At 44.4% G+C, this 18,986-nt stretch overlaps 1 protein-coding gene across 2 annotated transcripts; it reads left to right on the forward strand.

Annotated features, from left to right (window-relative positions):
• Nucleotides 1-86: 86 nt before the first annotated feature.
• On the forward strand, nt 87-18,932 carry PLOD1 (procollagen-lysine,2-oxoglutarate 5-dioxygenase 1). Of its 2 annotated transcripts, XM_039563843.1 has the most exons (21): nt 87-823; nt 1,432-1,553; nt 2,326-2,902; nt 6,643-6,734; nt 7,207-7,343; nt 7,971-8,134; nt 8,342-8,454; nt 9,790-9,853; nt 10,952-11,049; nt 11,378-11,479; nt 11,593-11,724; nt 12,010-12,131; nt 12,790-12,894; nt 13,334-13,459; nt 14,272-14,413; nt 14,916-15,029; nt 15,304-15,369; nt 15,690-15,794; nt 16,178-16,324; nt 16,635-16,760; nt 17,022-18,932. In XM_039563843.1, the coding sequence occupies exons 3-21, from the start codon at nt 2,821-2,823 to the stop codon at nt 17,175-17,177; spliced, it is 2,193 nt and encodes a 730-aa protein (XP_039419777.1). In that variant the 5' UTR covers nt 87-823; nt 1,432-1,553; nt 2,326-2,820; the 3' UTR covers nt 17,178-18,932. The 2 variants fall into 2 exon arrangements, with proteins under 2 accessions (XP_039419777.1, XP_039419779.1); XM_039563845.1 differs by lacking the exon at nt 1,432-1,553 and having other exon boundaries at nt 2,390-2,902.
• The last annotated feature ends 54 nt before the right edge of the window (nt 18,933-18,986 follow it).

Genomic DNA, 18,986 nt, shown 5'->3' on the forward strand with positions numbered 1-18,986 from the left:
CCGCCGCGATTGGCGGCGCTTTGCAGCGCTTTGCGACAGCCGCGGTCTCCGCCCCCGAGGGGGGGCTTGGCGGGGAGACGCGGCTCGGCCCGCTTGGATCCCCCGGGACCCCCGGGACCCCCGGCCTCTATCGCTCCCGGCTTCCAACCCCCCCGGCTCCAGGTTTCCCCTTGCTCGGGGCCCCACCGGCTCCGGGCCCCTGCCGTTACCGGGACCCCTCTCGGCTCCGAGCTTCCTCAGCTCCGGGACCCCCGACTTCCAATCGCGCCCTCTCCCGGCACCGGGATCCCCAGCCTCCAAGCCCGCCGGTTCCGGGACCCCCCGACTTCCGACCCCCTGTCTCCCGGCCCTGCCCGCCCCTGCCCCTCTCCCTCTGCTGTATCCGCGGGTGTTTTCGAGCAGCTCCAGCCCAGGGCTGAGGTTCTGTGTCTCCTGCCCGGGTCACTGCACGGATCGAAAAGGCCTGGAGAGGTTTTCTGTAATTCCCGTGGCAGTTTACTGCCTTACCACAACAGAAACTATGCGGGAAAGGAAGTTCTATCAAAGTGTGTTCCACTATGAAGTAAATAGAGGAACAAACTTTCTCACGTGTCTTAGATGTGCACAGGAAAGCTTTGTATCCAGAGCAGTGCTCGAAAGAGAATGAGAAACACAGTTTCAAGCAAATTAGGCGGAAACACTGTGAGTTAAAGTGAAATGTTAAATTCTCGACCGGGTTGAGGCAATGAACCAGCTCAGCGAAGGGAAACAGAGGAGACACGTTCTAAATTTATTCCTGCACATGAGCTGTTTGATTTGGGGGAGGCACTGGGATCCCAAAACGGTGAGTGAGACCCCATTCCTTGCAGGTTTCAATGGGGCTGGTGGTGTCTCAGCTTTGAGGCTGCTGTAAGAACGGAGCTCTGGCCCTTCCAGTTTTTAGGAAGTTGCTGCTCCGCCTGGAGCACGTGTTGCACGTACTCACTGGAACATCTGCATTGGCAGCTGGCTCTCTTTAAAAAGACAGGCAGCCGGCTGCAGCTAGCGCACAGAGCAGTGCAAACACACAAACGGGGGAAATGTGCTTGTTGGGTGGGCATAGCTGCAGAATACAAAGCTGTCAAACAGAGACAGCCTGGGTATAGTAGCATAAACAATGAGGCATTCATGATTTCAAGTGTGCAAAACTGCTTTCGTTTTAGACTGGAGAGATTTAACTTCATTAAAACGAGAAACTTGCAATTTTAAAAACACATGTTGAGTCCCAGCTCTCAGTCTAAGGTCTGAAGGTGAAGGACTGAACATCTTTGCTGTGGCTTCTGTCTTAAACTGTTGAAGCTGCTACAGATTTATCACGGGCTTTGTCTGGTCCTGCAAAGTACTGAAGAAATCTAAAGAGAAAGTATGTTCTCTCTTTCTCTCTCTCTCTTTTTTTTTTTTTTTTAATTTAAGGAAACTGGGAGCTTTGCAAAAGGAGGTTTCCTGAAATCACCATCTTAGAGAGAACTAGTATTTCCTTGGGTTGTTGCCTGGAATGCTCATCACTTGAGCATGAGGACTGTTCTGTTTACCTGGTAATTATGAGGGAATTCCTGCTTTGGGGAGAGGGAATGGAAGGAAAAGTGCTCTGAATACACTCAAGAATATTCTCAGTGAACAAACAAACTTAATGGGAGTTCTTTGGGATGATGCTGTTATATCAGTAGGTACAGTGTGGCCCTTCTAACGTGCTTGATTTTTTCTCCTCTAAGATCATGCCTTCTTGGGGGGTTTTTTTGTTTTGTTTTGTTTGGGGTTTTTTTGTTTGTTTGTTTGGTTTGGTTTTTTTTTTTTAAACTGAACCCTGTTATATCTGTGATTTCTGTTAATTTAAAGAGATGGTTTACTGACAGGCCTCACATAGGATCTGTCAGTCGTAGCTCCTTATCTGGTGTCCTGCAGGCTCAAAAGGGTTTTCCTACATCTAAACCTTACATTCACTGCACTGTAGAAGTGACTGAAAAGCAAACTTTTATTTTAAGAAGTATAACTTTCTAAGACAGGATTATTTTACCTGTTCTCAAAGGCAGAATGAAATAGAAAAAGATGCCTGGGTAAGTGATCAGGGCTACAGCAAGAAAACCCAGCACAAGGCCACAGAGATTAATGTAAGACCTAAAGATGTGTATATGGCCAGAGAAAACCAGTTAGTACAGGAAACAAAAACACTGCAGATTTTGTGTTCACAAAGGAAACATAGGAGGTGACAGGTAGGAAGAAGGTATGGAGAAGGTATGTAATAAGGCTTCCAGTTTCTAGAGCTGTGCATAACATTATAATCAATTTCTTGGTTTGCTTTTTGTACAGAAATGTCCCATAAGTGTCAGCCAGCTGCAGCTGGCCAGAGACTGACTCCTCTGCTCCTACACAGGAATTTGCTCAATGCCTATTTGCCCCTCTGCACATCCACTGCCCGGTGTCCCAGCGCCGCGCGTGCTCCGCACACTGCCCGGCCCCCGCAGTCAAGCCCCGCTAGACCCCGCACCCCAGGCAAAGCCGCTGCAGCTCCGGGATCAAACGCACGAGCTCCCCGTCTCGATGTTGCCTCGCTTTCCACGCGGTCCCAGCACGTCCTGCCTCGTCTCCCAGCCCTGCCCCGGCTGCCCGCCCGCCTCTTGTGGGGGCCGGGGCGGCCCGGGAGGAGGAGCCATCGCCTCCTCGCTTCCTCCGCCCGTCTCCGCCGGGTGGGTCTGGTGCGTGGCACAGCTCCGGTAGCCCCGGAGTCGCCCGGTCCGTCTCGCAGGCATTGCTGCCGGTCAGTGTCAGCTCCTGGAGCGGGGTCCGGGCGGGGAAGCCGCCTCCATGGTGCCTCCGGCGATGCTGCTGCTCTGGGCGGTGCTGGCCCTGCTCGGGGCGGGGGGTGGCCGTGCCTCCCAGCAGGAAGGTAAGGGGGGTGCTGCGCGGGGCACGGGGGGGATCGGCAGCATGGGGAGCCGGCGGCCAGGCTGATGGACGAGCACAGCCGCTGTGGGTGCCACTGCTGGCCTCGGCGTCCTGGTCTCGCTCCCAAGCATTGCCCGACCCGAGCCCACGGCAGAGTGTGAGCCCCTGGGCGGCGCCTCGAGCCTCGGGCAGCTCACAGCTCGGAGTTTCGTGAGACGTCATTTCATCCCAGGGAAGGACTCTTGGTCCCGTGGGTTGCATCCCACCTCGGTCAGCCTGCTTTTGAACTTGGGCGGTTCAAGAATTAGGTAACGGGAGCGCATTTGATCCCAGACTGGCCACACTGTGACTCAAGATCAGGGATGCTCCTAAAATAACATCAGTCTGTCTCCCCATAAACAGTTGGTAGAAGCCCTGGAGTGGTTGGTAGAACAGCAGAGGATTAGGGCAGCTACAGAATGTCAGCAGCACTGACAAAGTGGTTCACACACTGTCACTCTGCCAAGAAGTTTGGATAATTATCTCTGTCTTCATTAGAGAAGTGGCAATTAGGAGGAGATTTAATCTTGTTACCTAGAATATTTCCCTTCACAGCATGATTCTGGTATAACTACCTTTATTATATATGTACATAATACAGTTAGTGTGCATCTATGGGGGTGTTGTGAGTTCTTTGGCTGTAGTAGCATAATTAAAACAAAGAATCTCTGTACTATCCTGCCTTCCTTGCACATCCCAAATCTTCCATGGTTTTAGTAAGATTTAAGAATGCACTAGAGGTATAAAACTGAGGGCTGGGAAAGAGAATGAGGTAAATTGGTTAGGAAGAGGGATTTAGAATGAGCTGCTTTCTGAACCCATCACTTTTGGCATGATTTGAAGAAAAAATGCCTCACCTTTCCCCTGCCTCAGCTTCCCCAGAGTAATGTGAGAGTAATGATACCTGTCTTCTCTCCTGGATGTTCTTTTAGATCTCTGCAAAAGATCTCTGCATAGTTATCTGTAGCTGATAGAATTTTTAAAAAATCTTCTGTAAATGTAATACAGAGAATATATTATCCACTGTTAAATTGTACACTGTTTTTTTTCTATTTGATCCCCATATTAATGGTATTTTCTCAGACACTATCTTAAATGGAAGTGGCACAGTAAGATTTCCCAAATCACAGCCAGGGATAAATTCATTCCTTGTCCTAAAATGCAGCTGCAGCTGTGCTTTCCCTGTAGACTTAGGGCAGAAGTAAATAACTTTAATTTTTTTTTGTTACTGAACTCATCTGGTCTCTGATTTTTATTCCCTATAAAAACTCAGAAGTTTACTGAATCATTTAATTGTGATCTTGGTATCAGGGTTCCTGTTCCAGTGCTTTGTTCTTACTGAATCCTTTTCATCTATAGAGCTCTAAAACCTTCACAAACATGGTAAATGTTCTCTTTTATCATTCTACAGATGGAGAAACAGGGATAGCATGATTGGCTCTTTGTCCTGCAATACAGTCCAGCTCCCCTGGTTTTGAGTCCAGTGATTGCTTTGTTAACCACCCTGTGTTTGTATTATGCAGCCATCCCATTATTAAATGTATTTATACAATTCCTAATTGTCAGTGTAGCCCAGGGAGCCTTTAGGCCCAGGAGGCCCAGCTTAGCAGAACAGGCTGCATTTCTACATATGGAAATTGACTGTGGGATATGGGAAACAGGGAAGCATCAATCTGTTTAGGATGTTTTGAAAAGTTTGCATGTAATACTGAAAGTAAGAGGGTTTACTGCTCTGTCCCTGGAAGTACCTATCAGCTGCATCAGTGTTCAGCAAAATCTTTGGGAAAGAGAAGAAAGGGTTAAAGCAGAAGGAGTGGAGGCAGCATAGCTCAGCACAAACTTCCAGTGCTAAGCTGGAGGAATGTCTCTTGGGATAGAAAGCTCTCGCTACTGCAGAGAGTTCTTAGAACAGAAACTGAGCTTAGTGTTTCTCAGCATCCTACCCCACAGGGAATCTGTAACTTGGAATTCTGCTGGGGATGAGAGTGGTCTTTGTCCTGGTTTTTCATGCTCCTCTGAGTTCACAGACTGCATGGAGAGACCTTTTCTGTCTTAGAAATAGGACACTGCTTCCTGTTCTGTGTGAGCTTTTAGCGCTCATCCTGTCCAGCAAACTTTTGGCAGTCAAGTCATAAACAGTGTGTGGCTTTCTTGGGGTGGCAGCATGAAAATGAATTAATGATTTATTTAATGTGAGATGCCTCAGATTTTGGGCTGAAATAATTGCACAGTAGTCATGATCCTTTCTTTCTTTCCTTCTCTTATCATTATCACATGGTTTCTCCCCTCAGGTACTAGAATTTGAGCATTGTCTTTACATTCCTCTCTGGCAAACCCATGTTTGTCCCCCTCTTCCTCAGCAGTATGATCCTCACCTTCTCAAAATCCATGAGCTCAGAGCTCTCTCATAAAGCTGATGTGGCTTTCTGTGTGCCATCATATGGCTAGAAACTTTAATGGCTTTAACATGTTGCCTGAGGACATACATATTTTACTCCTTTGTTTGCTCCCTTTGACTGGGCTGGACACAAGGCACTGGAGTGTGCTGGAAGGGCTAGATTAGGAATGCACTTCATATGTCTAAAAATCTGCCCTTAAAAACTGCACTTATATGGGATTCATATTCTTTTATTTATCACTTTGTGCACATGTCTAATAAATAAAATTAGACTTGACCTGTTGACTTTTCTCAATCTCTCCTCTCTTTTTTATTCTGATGCAGGTAAAGGATCTGGGGAATTTCTTTGGGAATATCTTCTTTCTTCATAACTTGGAGTCTTACACTTTTTTTTTTACTTTTGCTGCCTTTGTCAGGTCCATTTATAACTCCAGCTTCAAGATCCTTCCTCTCTAAAACCACACAGAATATCAGTTTGGGTACCTGAGGGAGATACATCTGGTACATCCATTGAAAAAAATAATTGTTCCAAAAAAAGCTTGCTGAGGCCAAGAAAATGTTCTTTTAGTTTTTCTTGGTATTTTCTGATGTTTAAATCGGATGGCCAGGATTTGCATTTAAGCACTGTTGCCAGAGCCTATACAAATTCCTACTTCAGCAAAACTCTTAAGGTGAAGTATTAACATTTCATCATTGCGATGAGGAAACCAGAACTTCCACGTAAAAACCATATTTCAGGGTACCACAGAGAAACTTCTGAAAGAGAGCTTCAGGATTTAGTTTTATGATTTTTAAGGGACTGGAAATGAAAAGCAAGTTTGTGAGGACAACGCAAATGAAAATTATAGCACAATTAAATTCACATTGAATATGTATGAAAAAACTGGAAAATGCCTCAGGAATGCAGTAGAAATTTGAAGCAGCCATGGGGAGAGAATAATAACATTTAGTCTAATTTTGGTTTTCCCTACATCCAGTCAATGCTGAGTGACAAAAAAACAGCTCTGTGGGGAACAGAAAGTCAAAACAGCATTAAATGGATGACTTCCAAATGGGCATTTTGTAGTAATTCTATTTTTTTATCTTCAAGTTTAATTTCCTTTGTACTCTGTGTGAGAGAAGAGAATTGTAGCTTTCACTAGCAGGGCAAACAAACCACTTAATACATTTTATTTTCTTTTTTTAGCTCAGAACTCAGGCAATGGAATTGTATCTTTACATAATCTTTCATTTTATAACCACAATCAAGTTAGGCGTGGAAACAACACAAGCTGAGTATCTCTTGTGCTTTCACCTGTGTGCAGAAAACCTGCTGGTTCTGACTGTTGCCACCAAGCAGACTGAAGGATTTCAACGCTTCAGAAGATCAGCCCAATTCTTCAACTACAAAGTGCAGGTGATGTCTAGCAGCTTCCGTGGTGGTTGGTCAATGGGAATTTCAAATTGTGGAATGGATAAGACTTGGCCTCACAGTGATTAAATAAAAGCTCAAGAGAGGACACACCTGCTCAGCTGGCTGAGAAGTACTGCGACTGGGTCATTTCTGCAGTATTCTGAGTGCTGGCTTGGGATGAGATCCATAACTCCTGGTCAAGGGAGCCTCATGGCACTTTTCCATTTCACTGCCAAGACACACAGTATGGAGCATGCTCCTGTCCCTGTGGCTAGGAATGCTTTGTCACTGTGCTGTATGTTACACTGACTGTCCAGCCCAGAGAGTGGATCAAAGGCTGCCTAGTCCATTTGTCCTGGAGCTGTTATTTTTGGTGTGAATTGCACTGGGAGTTATCAGGACCAGTACGTTTGTGGGTTCTGGTCCTTTCCTTTAAGTGCCCTGTTGAGGTCACCATGTGCCTGTCACTGTGTAGGTGCTGGGGCTGGATGAGGAGTGGCAGGGTGGAGATGACCAGCAGCCAGCTGGAGGTGGGCAGAAGGTCCGTCTCCTGAAGTCAGCTCTGAAGCAGTATGTGGATAAGGAGGACTTGATCATCCTTTTTGTAGAAAGGTAATGGTTGGAAAACATTTGCCACAAACTGAATCTTAAGGCTGTTTGGACAGGTTCTCACTGAGAAGAAATGAACTGTGAAATTGATTTGTTTTGAAAAGTGTGTCCAGATCTCTGGTTTTTTCCCCCTGAACTCTCTGTAGTTTCCTGGGAATCACTCAGAGTTGCATCCGTGGCTGTTGGGAAGGTCTGATCAGAATAGGCTGATGCCAGTTCCTGCATGAAGTTGATAGTGTTGTACCTGATTCTGCCACTGTGGAATTTGGCTGCCTCTATCTGCAGAGAATGAGCAGACAATTCCTGTGGAGCTAAGCAGGCCTTTCTTACCAGAGTTATTTGTTTTATAAGGTGAAGTAGGACTGCAGCACATCCTAAGAGCCAAGAATTAGTCTGCCAGACAAAAGTGAAGAGAGAAAAGGATGGCTTGGAGTCTCAGTGTCTTTTCATATGCCCAGCATACGAATAAGACTATACTTTAATTTGTTGCATTACAAAAAATATAATACTGTTAAACAGAACTAAAAGAGAGGGATTCCCAAAGAATTAGCTGTTTCTGGAAACTTTTCTCACTGGCGTGTTTTTCTGATTCCATTCCTTTTGTCCTTTTTTGTCTGTCTCTTTCTCTAGCTATGATGTGCTCTTTGCTTCGGGCCCCACAGAACTGCTGAAGAAGTTCAAACAAGCCAAGAGCAAGGTGGTTTTCTCAGCAGAGAATTACATCTATCCTGACAGAAAGCTGGAAGCCAAGTATCCTCGGGTGCGAGATGGAAAGCGCTTCCTGGGTTCTGGAGGTGAGACACAGAGCTAGCTTTCAGCTGAGAACCTCTTTCTCCTCATATTCAACCTGTGGGAGAAATGGCAAAGCAAACTGAAAGTTGATGATTCTCTGCAGGGTGTAGTGAGATTTCATGTGAGAGAAGTGAAAGTACATGTATATAGGAGTACTTCCATTTTTTGATCATCTGGGTTGAAACACTTCCTCATATTTATTCCCACAGGCTTCATAGGTTATGCTCCAAACCTGAAGAAGCTTGTGGAGGAGTGGAAAGGACAGGACAATGACAGTGACCAGCTCTTCTATACAAGTATCTTCTTGGATCCAGAAAAAAGAGTAGGTGTATCTAGATTCTAAGTTTCTGAAAATTTGCATTCTAGCCAGTACCCCCATTTTCTGTTGTTAGAAGTTTCTATATTTAAGCATAAAATGTGAATGGGAAGAGAGATGTCTGAAAATGAGTCTTAATGGAGGCTCATACCAGTATGGTGTTTAAAGTTGTTGAGTGTGGAGGAACTAGCCAGCCTCCTCCCAGGGGAAGTGAAACTGCAGAGTGCAGTGCTGACTTAGAGATAGCCAACCTAGCACTGAAGTACATTTTAGGAAAATGCCATGTAACATCCTACAGAAGCCTGGAATGGACCCTGGAAGCAGCATTGCCATTCCAGCACTGTGTGATGCACTGGCCAGACCATCCAGCCCATGGGTCATTCTGGTTCTGCTGTCCCTGCCCAGTTGTGGATTACAGAGGCCAGTCTGTCCCTGGGGACAGACCAAATGCATGGGAACTGAGAATTCAAACTGTAACAGCAATTCACAAATCAAGAGGAAACATTTGAAATAGGGAACTGCTATCAGACTAATTAGAGACTTGCAACTTTTTACCAGCGAGGCTGGTAGAACATTTAGAGCAGCTGGACTTTTTTAGTTCCCCAAATCTGAGTACAGCCTGTGATACTTTAACATGAACAGTTCCTTTAATGTTCTCATCTGCAGCTCTGGCCCTGTGCCACACAAGGGCTGAGCAATTCCCCTGACTTGGCACTCAGACAGCGGATGTTAGCACCCTGCTGTCATTTCCAGTAATCAGTCTTAATAGATGCCTGCAGGGACACAGAACTCTGTTAAGTCAGAGCTGCATTTCAGTCTGATGCAGTCAGAGTGTGACTTGCACCATGGATAAAAACAAAGACTGCACAAGCTGATCTTGCATCTTACTGTCCTCTGGTTTGACACTGGTACGTGGGGCAATGCTTGGGGTCATACTTGCCCTGTGGATAGAAGGCAAGAAACTTTTCACAGCAGATGGTTTTGCTATCTGACATTCCTGTGTATTATATGCATTTGGGGTTTATATGACTGTGTGTAAGTCTACTTCACTCATATGATGCAGATTTATTGACATACCCACAGCAGCTTTAAAACGGGGAGAGGGGGTCTGCATAGTTTTGCCTAATAGAATATATTTAAATTGTTCTAGAAAATGGTGAATTGTCCCAGATTTAAATGAAAATTACGATTATCTGGGAATGTTTTAGGCCTCAGAGCTTGGAGAGTTTGCAGATTACTATAGGAATGGGATATATCTTCACTGAGTATAGGGTCCATTGCATGTAAAGAATGGATGCCTTTTGTGTTCTAATTAAGGTTATTTATCTAATTCTTTTAAAGGAAAGTATCAACATCAGTCTAGACCACAGAAGCCGGATCTTCCAAAACCTAAATGGAGCATTAGGTGAGATGGAAGAAGGAAGCTCATTTCTCCTTGGAATGCAACTTGCATGTTGACACCAGAAATAAAGTTATGGCTGAAGGGATTGTATTTCAGAAATGGCTGTTCCCACAGAATAAGATTTAGTAAAAGTCTCTGCTAGAGTTCTGGGATTTGTTTGCAATTCCACTGTGACCAACTAGGTTCTCATTGCAATTGCTTCTCCACTTCAGGGAATGCAGGTCAGGTTTTTCATCCTACACCTCCTTGCCACTTTGATCTCCAGGCATGTCGGATTGCATTAGCCTTGGGGATTGAAACTGGGAGGGACTTCCAATGCAAGTGATAACACACAGCCCTGCCTAGGGCTTGCCTGTCTTTCCGCTTCAGAGCCATGCTGGAATGCCATAGGAGGTGAGAAGTGGCCAGATACGCCTGTGAACACTCACTGACTGTACCAGGCTTCTGACCTGACCTGCTGATTGATTTTGCTAGTCCTGGCAAGAGGGATTCACTTACTCTCCTGACAGTACTGCCTTAATGTTTTCAGTCTTGCACCATTCCATATTCATTCTGGTCAGGTAAAAAGTGATAATGGCAGTGTAGTTTTTGGCTCCTGTGCTCATCATATCAATGACAGACTGCAGCTTGTATCTGTGCTAGTCTTTTTTCCAAAGGATTTTGTGTGGTTGTGTTGAGGCAACATCTTGGATGATCTCTGCCAGGAGGATGGACTTCTGTGAGGGGTGACAAAGAGAGATGTCAGGTGCATAGAACACTTAGGTGAGAAGGGCCTGAATCCTCCTGTCAATAGCTGTCCCTGTCATCAGTAGCTGTTCCTCACTGCACAGTTTGTCAATGCCAGTTTTGAAAGAATCTTTCAGTATGGCTTCTGCCAATTCCCAGACATTGTCCAGCTTCCCAGCCATCCTTCTGTTACCTCACAGGATCATTCTGAATATTTTTTTCTCCTTTACAGATTTGGTCTATAGCCCTTAAACTACTTGTGCACAGTTATCCATTGTCCACACTTTCATTTTTCAGCAGTTTTTCAGTATAAATGAGGCATTGTGCTTCTAATTATCAATAAAAACCTTAACATAATGACAATGTCATTTCCAGATGAGATAGTACTGAAGTTTGAAAACTCACGAGTGAGAGCAAGAAACTTGTTATATGACACTCTGCCTGTGGTGATCCATGGAAATGGACCCACCAAGGTAAGTGGACTGTCCTGAGAGAAAGATTTGGTCTGTGTTTGTTGCAAAGTGACCCTTTAGGCTTGATGGATCAGGTTACTGCCTTCACATATATTGACTTACGCCGTGTGCTTCCATTTGAGAAACATTAAGCAGTCCAGGCCCCTAGCAGCAAAATGGATCTGGTTCAAAGAACCACATGTAGCTGGACCCTCAGGCTGTCAAGCTTTTCAGATTCTTTAGTTCACGCAGAAGGTAATTGAAGTTGAAATGTGATCTCACAGTGGGGGTGCACACAAAGAAACTCCCCGGCCCTGTAATGCATAATGTGGCAAATTGCCTTTTGCAGCTGCAGCTGAACTACCTGGGAAACTACATTCCTCAAATATGGACATTTGAGACTGGCTGCACGGTGTGTGATGAAGGTCTGCGAAGCCTCACGGGGTTTAAGGTAAGGCTTCTGTGTCTATTCAAAGCTCTCAAAACAAGTCTTATGATGGGATCCTATGTGTCTGATGTGAAACACAACTCACCACTTCTCTCTCCTCTTGTCCCTGAATGTAGGATGAGGCATTGCCAATGATTCTGATTGGCATTTTCATCGAGCAGCCCACCCCATTCCTCTCCCAGTTTTTCTTGCGGCTTCGTAACCTTCATTACCCAAAGCAACGAATCCAGCTCTTTATTCACAATCATGTAAGTGAAGTTGGCTTGTGATGGTCTTACCAAATGCTGGGAAAATGTACACCTCCTCCTCTACTCTAGGCACCTTTGCAGCCTTGGGCTAGACTTCCAGGCTGTGTAATCACAGTACTTATCTGCAGTGGCATCCATATGGTTGCATACTTATCTGCAATGACACCCATCCACCTGTAGATGTGCAGAAGTGGGCTTAAGAGCTGTTGCCCCTCTACTCATTTTCAGGAGGCCGAGTGGCCTGGATGAGTCCATCTTACCTGTTTTTCCTTACTTTTGGAATAGGAGGAACATCACTTGATGGAGGTAGACTCTTTTGTAGAAGAGCATGGCAAAGAATATCTCACTGTCAAAGTGATCGGACCAGAGGATGAGATGGAGAATGCTGAGGCACGTAACTTGGGCATGTAAGTGAAGAGGCCATACATGATAGCCAGCAGAGACAGCCCGTGTCCAAACTAAGACATCTGTTTTTCCTGAGATCATTCCTGTCAAGTGACTGCTTTTCTTTTTTCAGTTATCCTTTCAGTTTTTCTAGCACTAACTCTGATGCCCTTATATATTGGGAAAAAATCAGCTTCCATACCAGCTCACTTTGTTCAGTTTCAGAAACTAAGTTCTCACTCGTCCTTTGTTCTGACAGAAGGATAACCCTATATCTCCTACCCTCATCTGTATACCCAGCCACAGAGCACAAAGAATACTCACCTATATCTCTGAAGAGGAGGAGCGTTGTAGCAAATCTAAGAACTAATGAGAGAGTATCTTGCTGTCTATGATCAGGAGGTTTGAGCTCTGGTGTGGATTTGGGCCATCTGTAAATGGGAACCTCTTCAGTTTGAGCTGAGGAAAGTTTGCTAAAGGTGATTTTGGCTGTGTCTCAGTATCTGCTATTGGATACTGAATCTGCTGTGCTTGTACTATGCTGGCCCTCTGGGTTGTTACATTAAACCAAACTTTTCTGAGCACTCAGAAGACCTTTAGACTACAAAGAAGGAATTCTTGGTGCTCTGTCCTTTGTCTTCCCCTGGTTTAGGATGTGACTTTTCTCTTCTCTGGCTGTAGGGATTTGTGCAGGAAGGATCCTGACTGTGACTATTACTTTAGCCTGGATGCTGAGGTAGTTCTGAAGAACACAGAGACTCTGAGGATCCTGATTGAACAAAACAAGTGAGTTCTTTGGTATGAGCAATGCTTACTGGTCATCTCACATGAGGAATTCAGTGCACATCCCTGAGATGTGTAGGGAACCAGGAGAGCTGTGCCAGAGATGGGATGTTAGCCAAAAACCTCTTATGTGGTTTTTTTTACTGTAGTTGTAATCCCTGGGTTTTAGGCAGGAGATGTAAATCATCCTTAGCTTTATTTTTATGTAGTCACTAGAACAAATCAGATTCTAACAGACCTGGTGCAGGGTGCAGTTAGAGAGGAGATTTGGACCATATTTACCCTTTCTTATGTGGCCTTTCATTCCAACAGAGTTAGCAAAACAGCAACTCTGTAAGTGAGAGAGGAAATAGCTCTTACAGTACTGGCGTTTGTAAATATTTTCATTTTCTTCCTGTAGTAACATCCTGTCCTGCAATTCCTTTTTCTTTCATGCTTCCAGGCTGGTGATTGCCCCCCTGGTAAGCCGTCATGAGAAGCTATGGTCCAATTTCTGGGGAGCGCTGAGCCCTGATGGATACTATGCCCGCTCAGAAGATTACGTGGATATTGTTCAAAGGCGGAGAATGTAAGTATGCAAAGAGAGCTTCTCACTGATATAATCCCTCAAATGCAAAGCTTGCTGCATCATCAAAATGATGGCAAAGAACCAGAGAGTGCAAATGTCTTTGTGTATAGGAAAGGAAAAGAAGTCTCTGCTCCCATTTGGAAGCTGCTTTATATTTTCCCCTGAGCAGAGACAATAACATACTTGGGGCAGATTTTCTTATGATCAGAGTAAGGGTTTGAGAGTGCTGACTGCTGAAATAATCTCATTTTACTCATGTCATGATTTCCCATCTGGGGATTATAGTTAGTGTGATTCTTAAAATCCTGTAAAGTGCTGTTTAATCTCTGTCAGATAAATCTTCAGAAAATACCAGGTGATCCTTTAATGGAAGATTCACAAAATAGAATTGTCAACTCATTCATATTCTTGAGGGACCCTCTTTTTTTAAAGGCCGTTGTATGTGCAATAAACTCTGGAAATCAGCTTATGCACTTTTGGCTGGTTCAGTTTCTTTAAATCACTGGAAAAAATATGTTGATCTCTCTGGGAAGAGATTCAAACTATTAATTATGTCCCTAGAAAAAACACACAGTAGCAATTAATTGCTTTCACAGTGGACTAGCATTTGTGCAGCTTAAAAGCTCTGGGAAATATAAGTGAATTTTTTCTGGAATGACAATATCTATTGGTATGGTTTCTCCCTGCTGTTCTGAGTTGCCTCATTTAGGCAAGCCTGGCTGATGTTGCAGTGCTGCCTGTCATCCTGTCAGGTCCAGCAGTATCTGTCTTAGTGGTATTTCAAGTCTCACTTTTCTTCCCATGTGTTTCAGTGGGCTTTGGAATGTCCCCTACATCAGCAGTGTTTACATGGTTAAAGCCAAGGCTCTGCATTTGGAGCTTGACCAGGGAGATCTGTTCCACAGTGGCAAGTTGGATGCTGACATGGCTTTCTGCCACAACGTTCGGAATCAGGTCAGTTGAGGAGAGAGGCTGGCAGAGGAGAGCTGCATGCCAGGGTGAAGGGTACAGGATTAAGTAGTTTCAAGGCATTCAGTTCTGCCAGGGCAGGGATAGGGTGAACTGGTACTAGTCAGTACAGTGCAGACTTTGGAACAACATGGGACTTCAGTCTTGCTGTGAAACCACGCATAGACACGGACCACTAAACATGGATAACATTTTTGTTATTATTGGGCCTTTTCAGGACTGCTCTAAATGGGATTGACAGGGTAAGAAGGAAGACCCTAACCTCACAACAGCTGCTCTCCTCTGCTTCCAGTCCTGGCTGACAAGACACAGAATTACTGTCTCTGCCTATAACCTTTCAAAGTTTCTCATATCCAGGGTGGAAATAAAACTGAAAGCCCACAGGAGCAAGAATGAGTAAATAAACAGCTTGGAGAACTGTCCAGTGCTTAGTTTCATGGTGGCTCTCGGAAATACGAGGCCTTTAGTATTTCTCTCTGTCCTGCAGGGAGTGTTTATGTACCTGACAAACCGGCATCAATTCGGACACATACTGTCTCTGGAGAATTACCAGACAAGTCACTTCCACAATGATCTCTGGCAAATATTCAGCAATCCTGAGGTGAGATAACCTGCATACTCAGCAGGCACAGCAATGTGGGAAGATCTGATATTAGTTTCACCACTATGGGAAGTCCAGGCTTTGTAATAATGGTGTCTCTCAGGTGGGATGAAGAGCACAGTTACAGAATTTAAAGAGAGCGTGTTTTTGGGATTCATAACATATGGATCTGCAACGCCTGTAAAATACTGCTTGCATGAGTGCCTGGCCTTTTATTACCTCTTTAAGTAGGGGCCCCACAGAAATTACTGGTTTGCTTATCTTCTAATTGCAGGACTGGAGAGAAAAGTACATCCATGAAAACTACACAGCAGCTCTGAAAGGGAAATTGATAGAAATGGTAAGAAAACATCACTCTTATCCATCAGAATGGGAGATGAGCATCAGGACAACGCTTTATCGTTGTTATTGTAATTCTCAGGAATAAGCAGTTCAGCGCAGGAAACATGACCTTGAAAGTACTTTTAGAGCCAAATCATTCTTCTACAAGTACATCTCCAGCTCTCTTAAGTGGAAGTGGGGCACATAAAAAAGAAGAAAAATTTCTATCCTCAATATTTTAGTTTCTTTCCACTTAGTCTACACTCAGTTTAGTCTTACTTCTTTTGCCTCAAGCACCTGTCTTTGTTTCTGCTATTCTCACCTGTTTGCTATCTGCAGCCCTGCCCAGATGTTTACTGGTTCCCCATATTCACTGACACTGCCTGTGATGAGCTGGTGGAAGAAATGGAACATTATGGCCAGTGGTCCACAGGTGACAACACGGTAAGTAAAAGCAGGAGCCCTTCGAGTTCTGGGCCACAACATTTTCTGTGCATTTCTGGTGGTAGCAGTGCCTCCTGTGGGAAGGCATTAGATCCCGAATTAAACCAGAAAAGTAGAAACAGTACTTTAATTTTGCTCCTGATTATCTCTGATTTTTCCCTGAGTCTTCTTTAGTGTCCTCTGAAGTTCCAGTGTTCAGCCTCTCCGATGGTAATATTGTTTCCCTTAGGGTTTAATTATTGTTTGAAATGAGCTTTCCATCCTGCAAATTCTGATAAAGAAACATCATATTTATTTGTAATTACCAGAAACAAGTACTGTTTGTTCATTCCTGAGCTCCACGGTTCCCATCCTTATGGGTATTTCTGTTGATTCTATTTCAGGACAGCAGAATACAAGGAGGATATGAGAATGTGCCAACTATTGACATACACATGAACCAAATTGGCTTTGAAAGAGAATGGTATAAGTTTCTTCTGGACTATATTGCACCCATCACAGAGAAACTGTACCCAGGATACTACACCAAGGTATGTCCACCTTAACATCAAAACTCATGGTCAGCTCAGCACCTCCTCCAGCTGCAGCTTTGTGACAAGACTGCCAGAATCCTCCAGCAATACACACACTATTTCCCAGTACAGAGGATCTGACCCTGCAGTGTGACATAAGTATGTGCATTAGGAAATAAGCAATTTCTCAATAACATTCTTGTGCCTGGTTGTTGCCTTTCTCCTTTAGCAGTGGGATGCAATTTCAGTGTTACACCCTGCTCTGCAGCTCAGAAGCCACAGACTACCATAGCCCTCTAACAGAGTGAAATTTGTTTTTCTTTCTCAGACCCAGTTTGAACTGGCCTTTGTGGTTCGCTACAAACCTGATGAGCAGCCATCCCTAATGCCCCACCATGACGCGTCCACCTTCACCATCAACATTGCCTTGAACAGAGTTGGCATCGACTATGAGGTGAGTGTGTGCCAGGGGGTCAGGAGTGCAGTACAGCCCCTTGGAGCAGCTGAAAACCCTTCCCCGATCCACATCGAGCACCTTTGCATTAAGGATTACAATTAATGACTGGCTTAGGCTAGGAAAGATATTTTTGAATGCATCAGAATACAGGAGATTCCCCAAGCACCTTCTCACATTTTCAGAAGTGCTGTCAGAAGGCAGGGACCCCTTCCCTGAGGTCCTTTTTTCAAGCTAATATGTCTCTTGTGTTCCCACCAGGGAGGAGGCTGCCGGTTCCTGCGCTACAACTGCTCCATTCGAGCTCCACGGAAAGGGTGGACCCTTATGCATCCAGGACGCCTGACCCACTACCATGAAGGTCTTCCAACCACCAAAGGAACCCGCTACATCGCAGTGTCCTTTCTTGACCCCTAGAGTCATGCTTCCCAGGAAGGACCTTTCCCTGGCCCTGCTCACTGCTGACTTTGAGTGGAAAGAGGGAACGCTGCTGAGAGTTTCTAAGGCATTGTTCAAAGCTATTTGGATATTGATTTTTATATGATTTTTAATATGATTTTTAATGATATTCTAAGAATCCACTACTGGAAGATCTCCCTCTGATACTGCAGGTAATATCTAGGAATATTGCTGTAGAAGTCCAAAGGAGATTTTGTGCCTTCATTTTTGATTCTGCTCCTCATCCACTGTTTCTTGAATGTGCCATTTACTTGAACCTTCATCACTGATTGATTTGCTTTAAAAAATGCTTTTTTGGACTGGAAATCCAGCTTTTTGGAGTTACAAGTTACAAGCTGGAAGCCTGTTGTCATCCACAGCATATATGGGACTGGATGTTAGACAATAATTCCTGGACATTATTCCAAATATAAATCAATCAGGGAGCTGACTCCACGAGTCATAACAGTTAAATGTCACTCCAGATGAAACTGAATAGTAAGAGCCTGAAGATCATCTGATTCCTTAACTCTTTGCTGTCCTTGCAAGCAAATCACAAAGTTCAAAGGAGCAGCAGTGACAACATAGGTGCTTCTGATTAGCTAAAGGAAGGTCCTCTGATGATGCTTTACCTCTGGGATTAGACTGAAGAGATAAAAGCCCCCCCACCTTCTGTTTCTCCAGCTAAGAGCAGCAGACATACCCACACAAATTCAGGCCATGTCAATATGTAGAGTAAATCTAAGAAAGGTAAGGCTGGGAACCACTACATCAGTCAGGAAGGCTTAATTGCAGAATTGTCTCTGTTCTATACCATGTTACAATTATCAAAAGCTCTGATTAATCTCTGGATAAAAACCCAGAGGTCCTAGTGGTCTTTGGTGGCCTCATTCCAGTTGTCAGATATAGTTTTGATAATTTTCTTTGATGGCCCATTCACATTAGATGGAAAGAGCTGTTCTCTGGTTCTTAGAGGAAATAATTATTCAGTGTTTCTATTATTTGAGATTGAAAACCAAAAGACTCCATTGCAGAAACTTCTCCAGTGGGGTCAAGGCTGATAGAAATGAGTGGCTAGGAAATGCTGAGAGATTGTGAACTAGTAGGTGTAAAAATATGTCTAGACTAGACCTGTGGTTAGAGAGGTGTCAGGAAAATTAATCCACAAGCAACAGAGGTTTATGTCCAAAAAGGAGACAGACAAGTCCCATAGCTTTATTCATGAATAAAGGGAGAGGCCATGGGGCATTCCCCTGGGGTCTCTCAAATTGTTAGAGGACGCAGCCTCCTTTTTATCCTAATTTCCCGGCCGCATTTCCCTCTCTCTTTCCCCATTGGCTGAGGTACTTGAGAGGTACAGACTTCCCAAATCGCCTAATACAGATCCCCTTCTAATGTGTACCCCCCCTTTTCTTTTCCTTGTGTCTCTGTTCTTTTTCTCTAAATCCAGGGATTTAGCACGACCTTGGGTGAGTAACAGTCTGTGTCAATTAGTGGAATTTCTATGGAATTTATGGTTCCTCCCATTGCTTCTTTTACCTCTCACTATCTGGCTTTATCTACCAGCAGACCCACAGTTTGTTTGTAAAGACGCCTCCTTCTCATTCCTTTCAGAGGGAAGGGGCAGAAACCTTTTGTGCCTGTGAGATACCTGCTCTGCTTATCAGACACCATTATGCCAGACTAGCGTGTTTCACAAGCAATAAATTCATATAGTGATTATCCTTTACTAAATCCTGGTACGTGAAATCCAGAATCTGTTACCAAACGAAGGGATTGATAAGCCAG

Source organism: Corvus cornix, chromosome 21 (genome assembly GCF_000738735.6).
Source record: "Corvus cornix cornix isolate S_Up_H32 chromosome 21, ASM73873v5, whole genome shotgun sequence".
NCBI classification, from domain to species: Eukaryota; Metazoa; Chordata; class Aves; order Passeriformes; family Corvidae; genus Corvus; species Corvus cornix.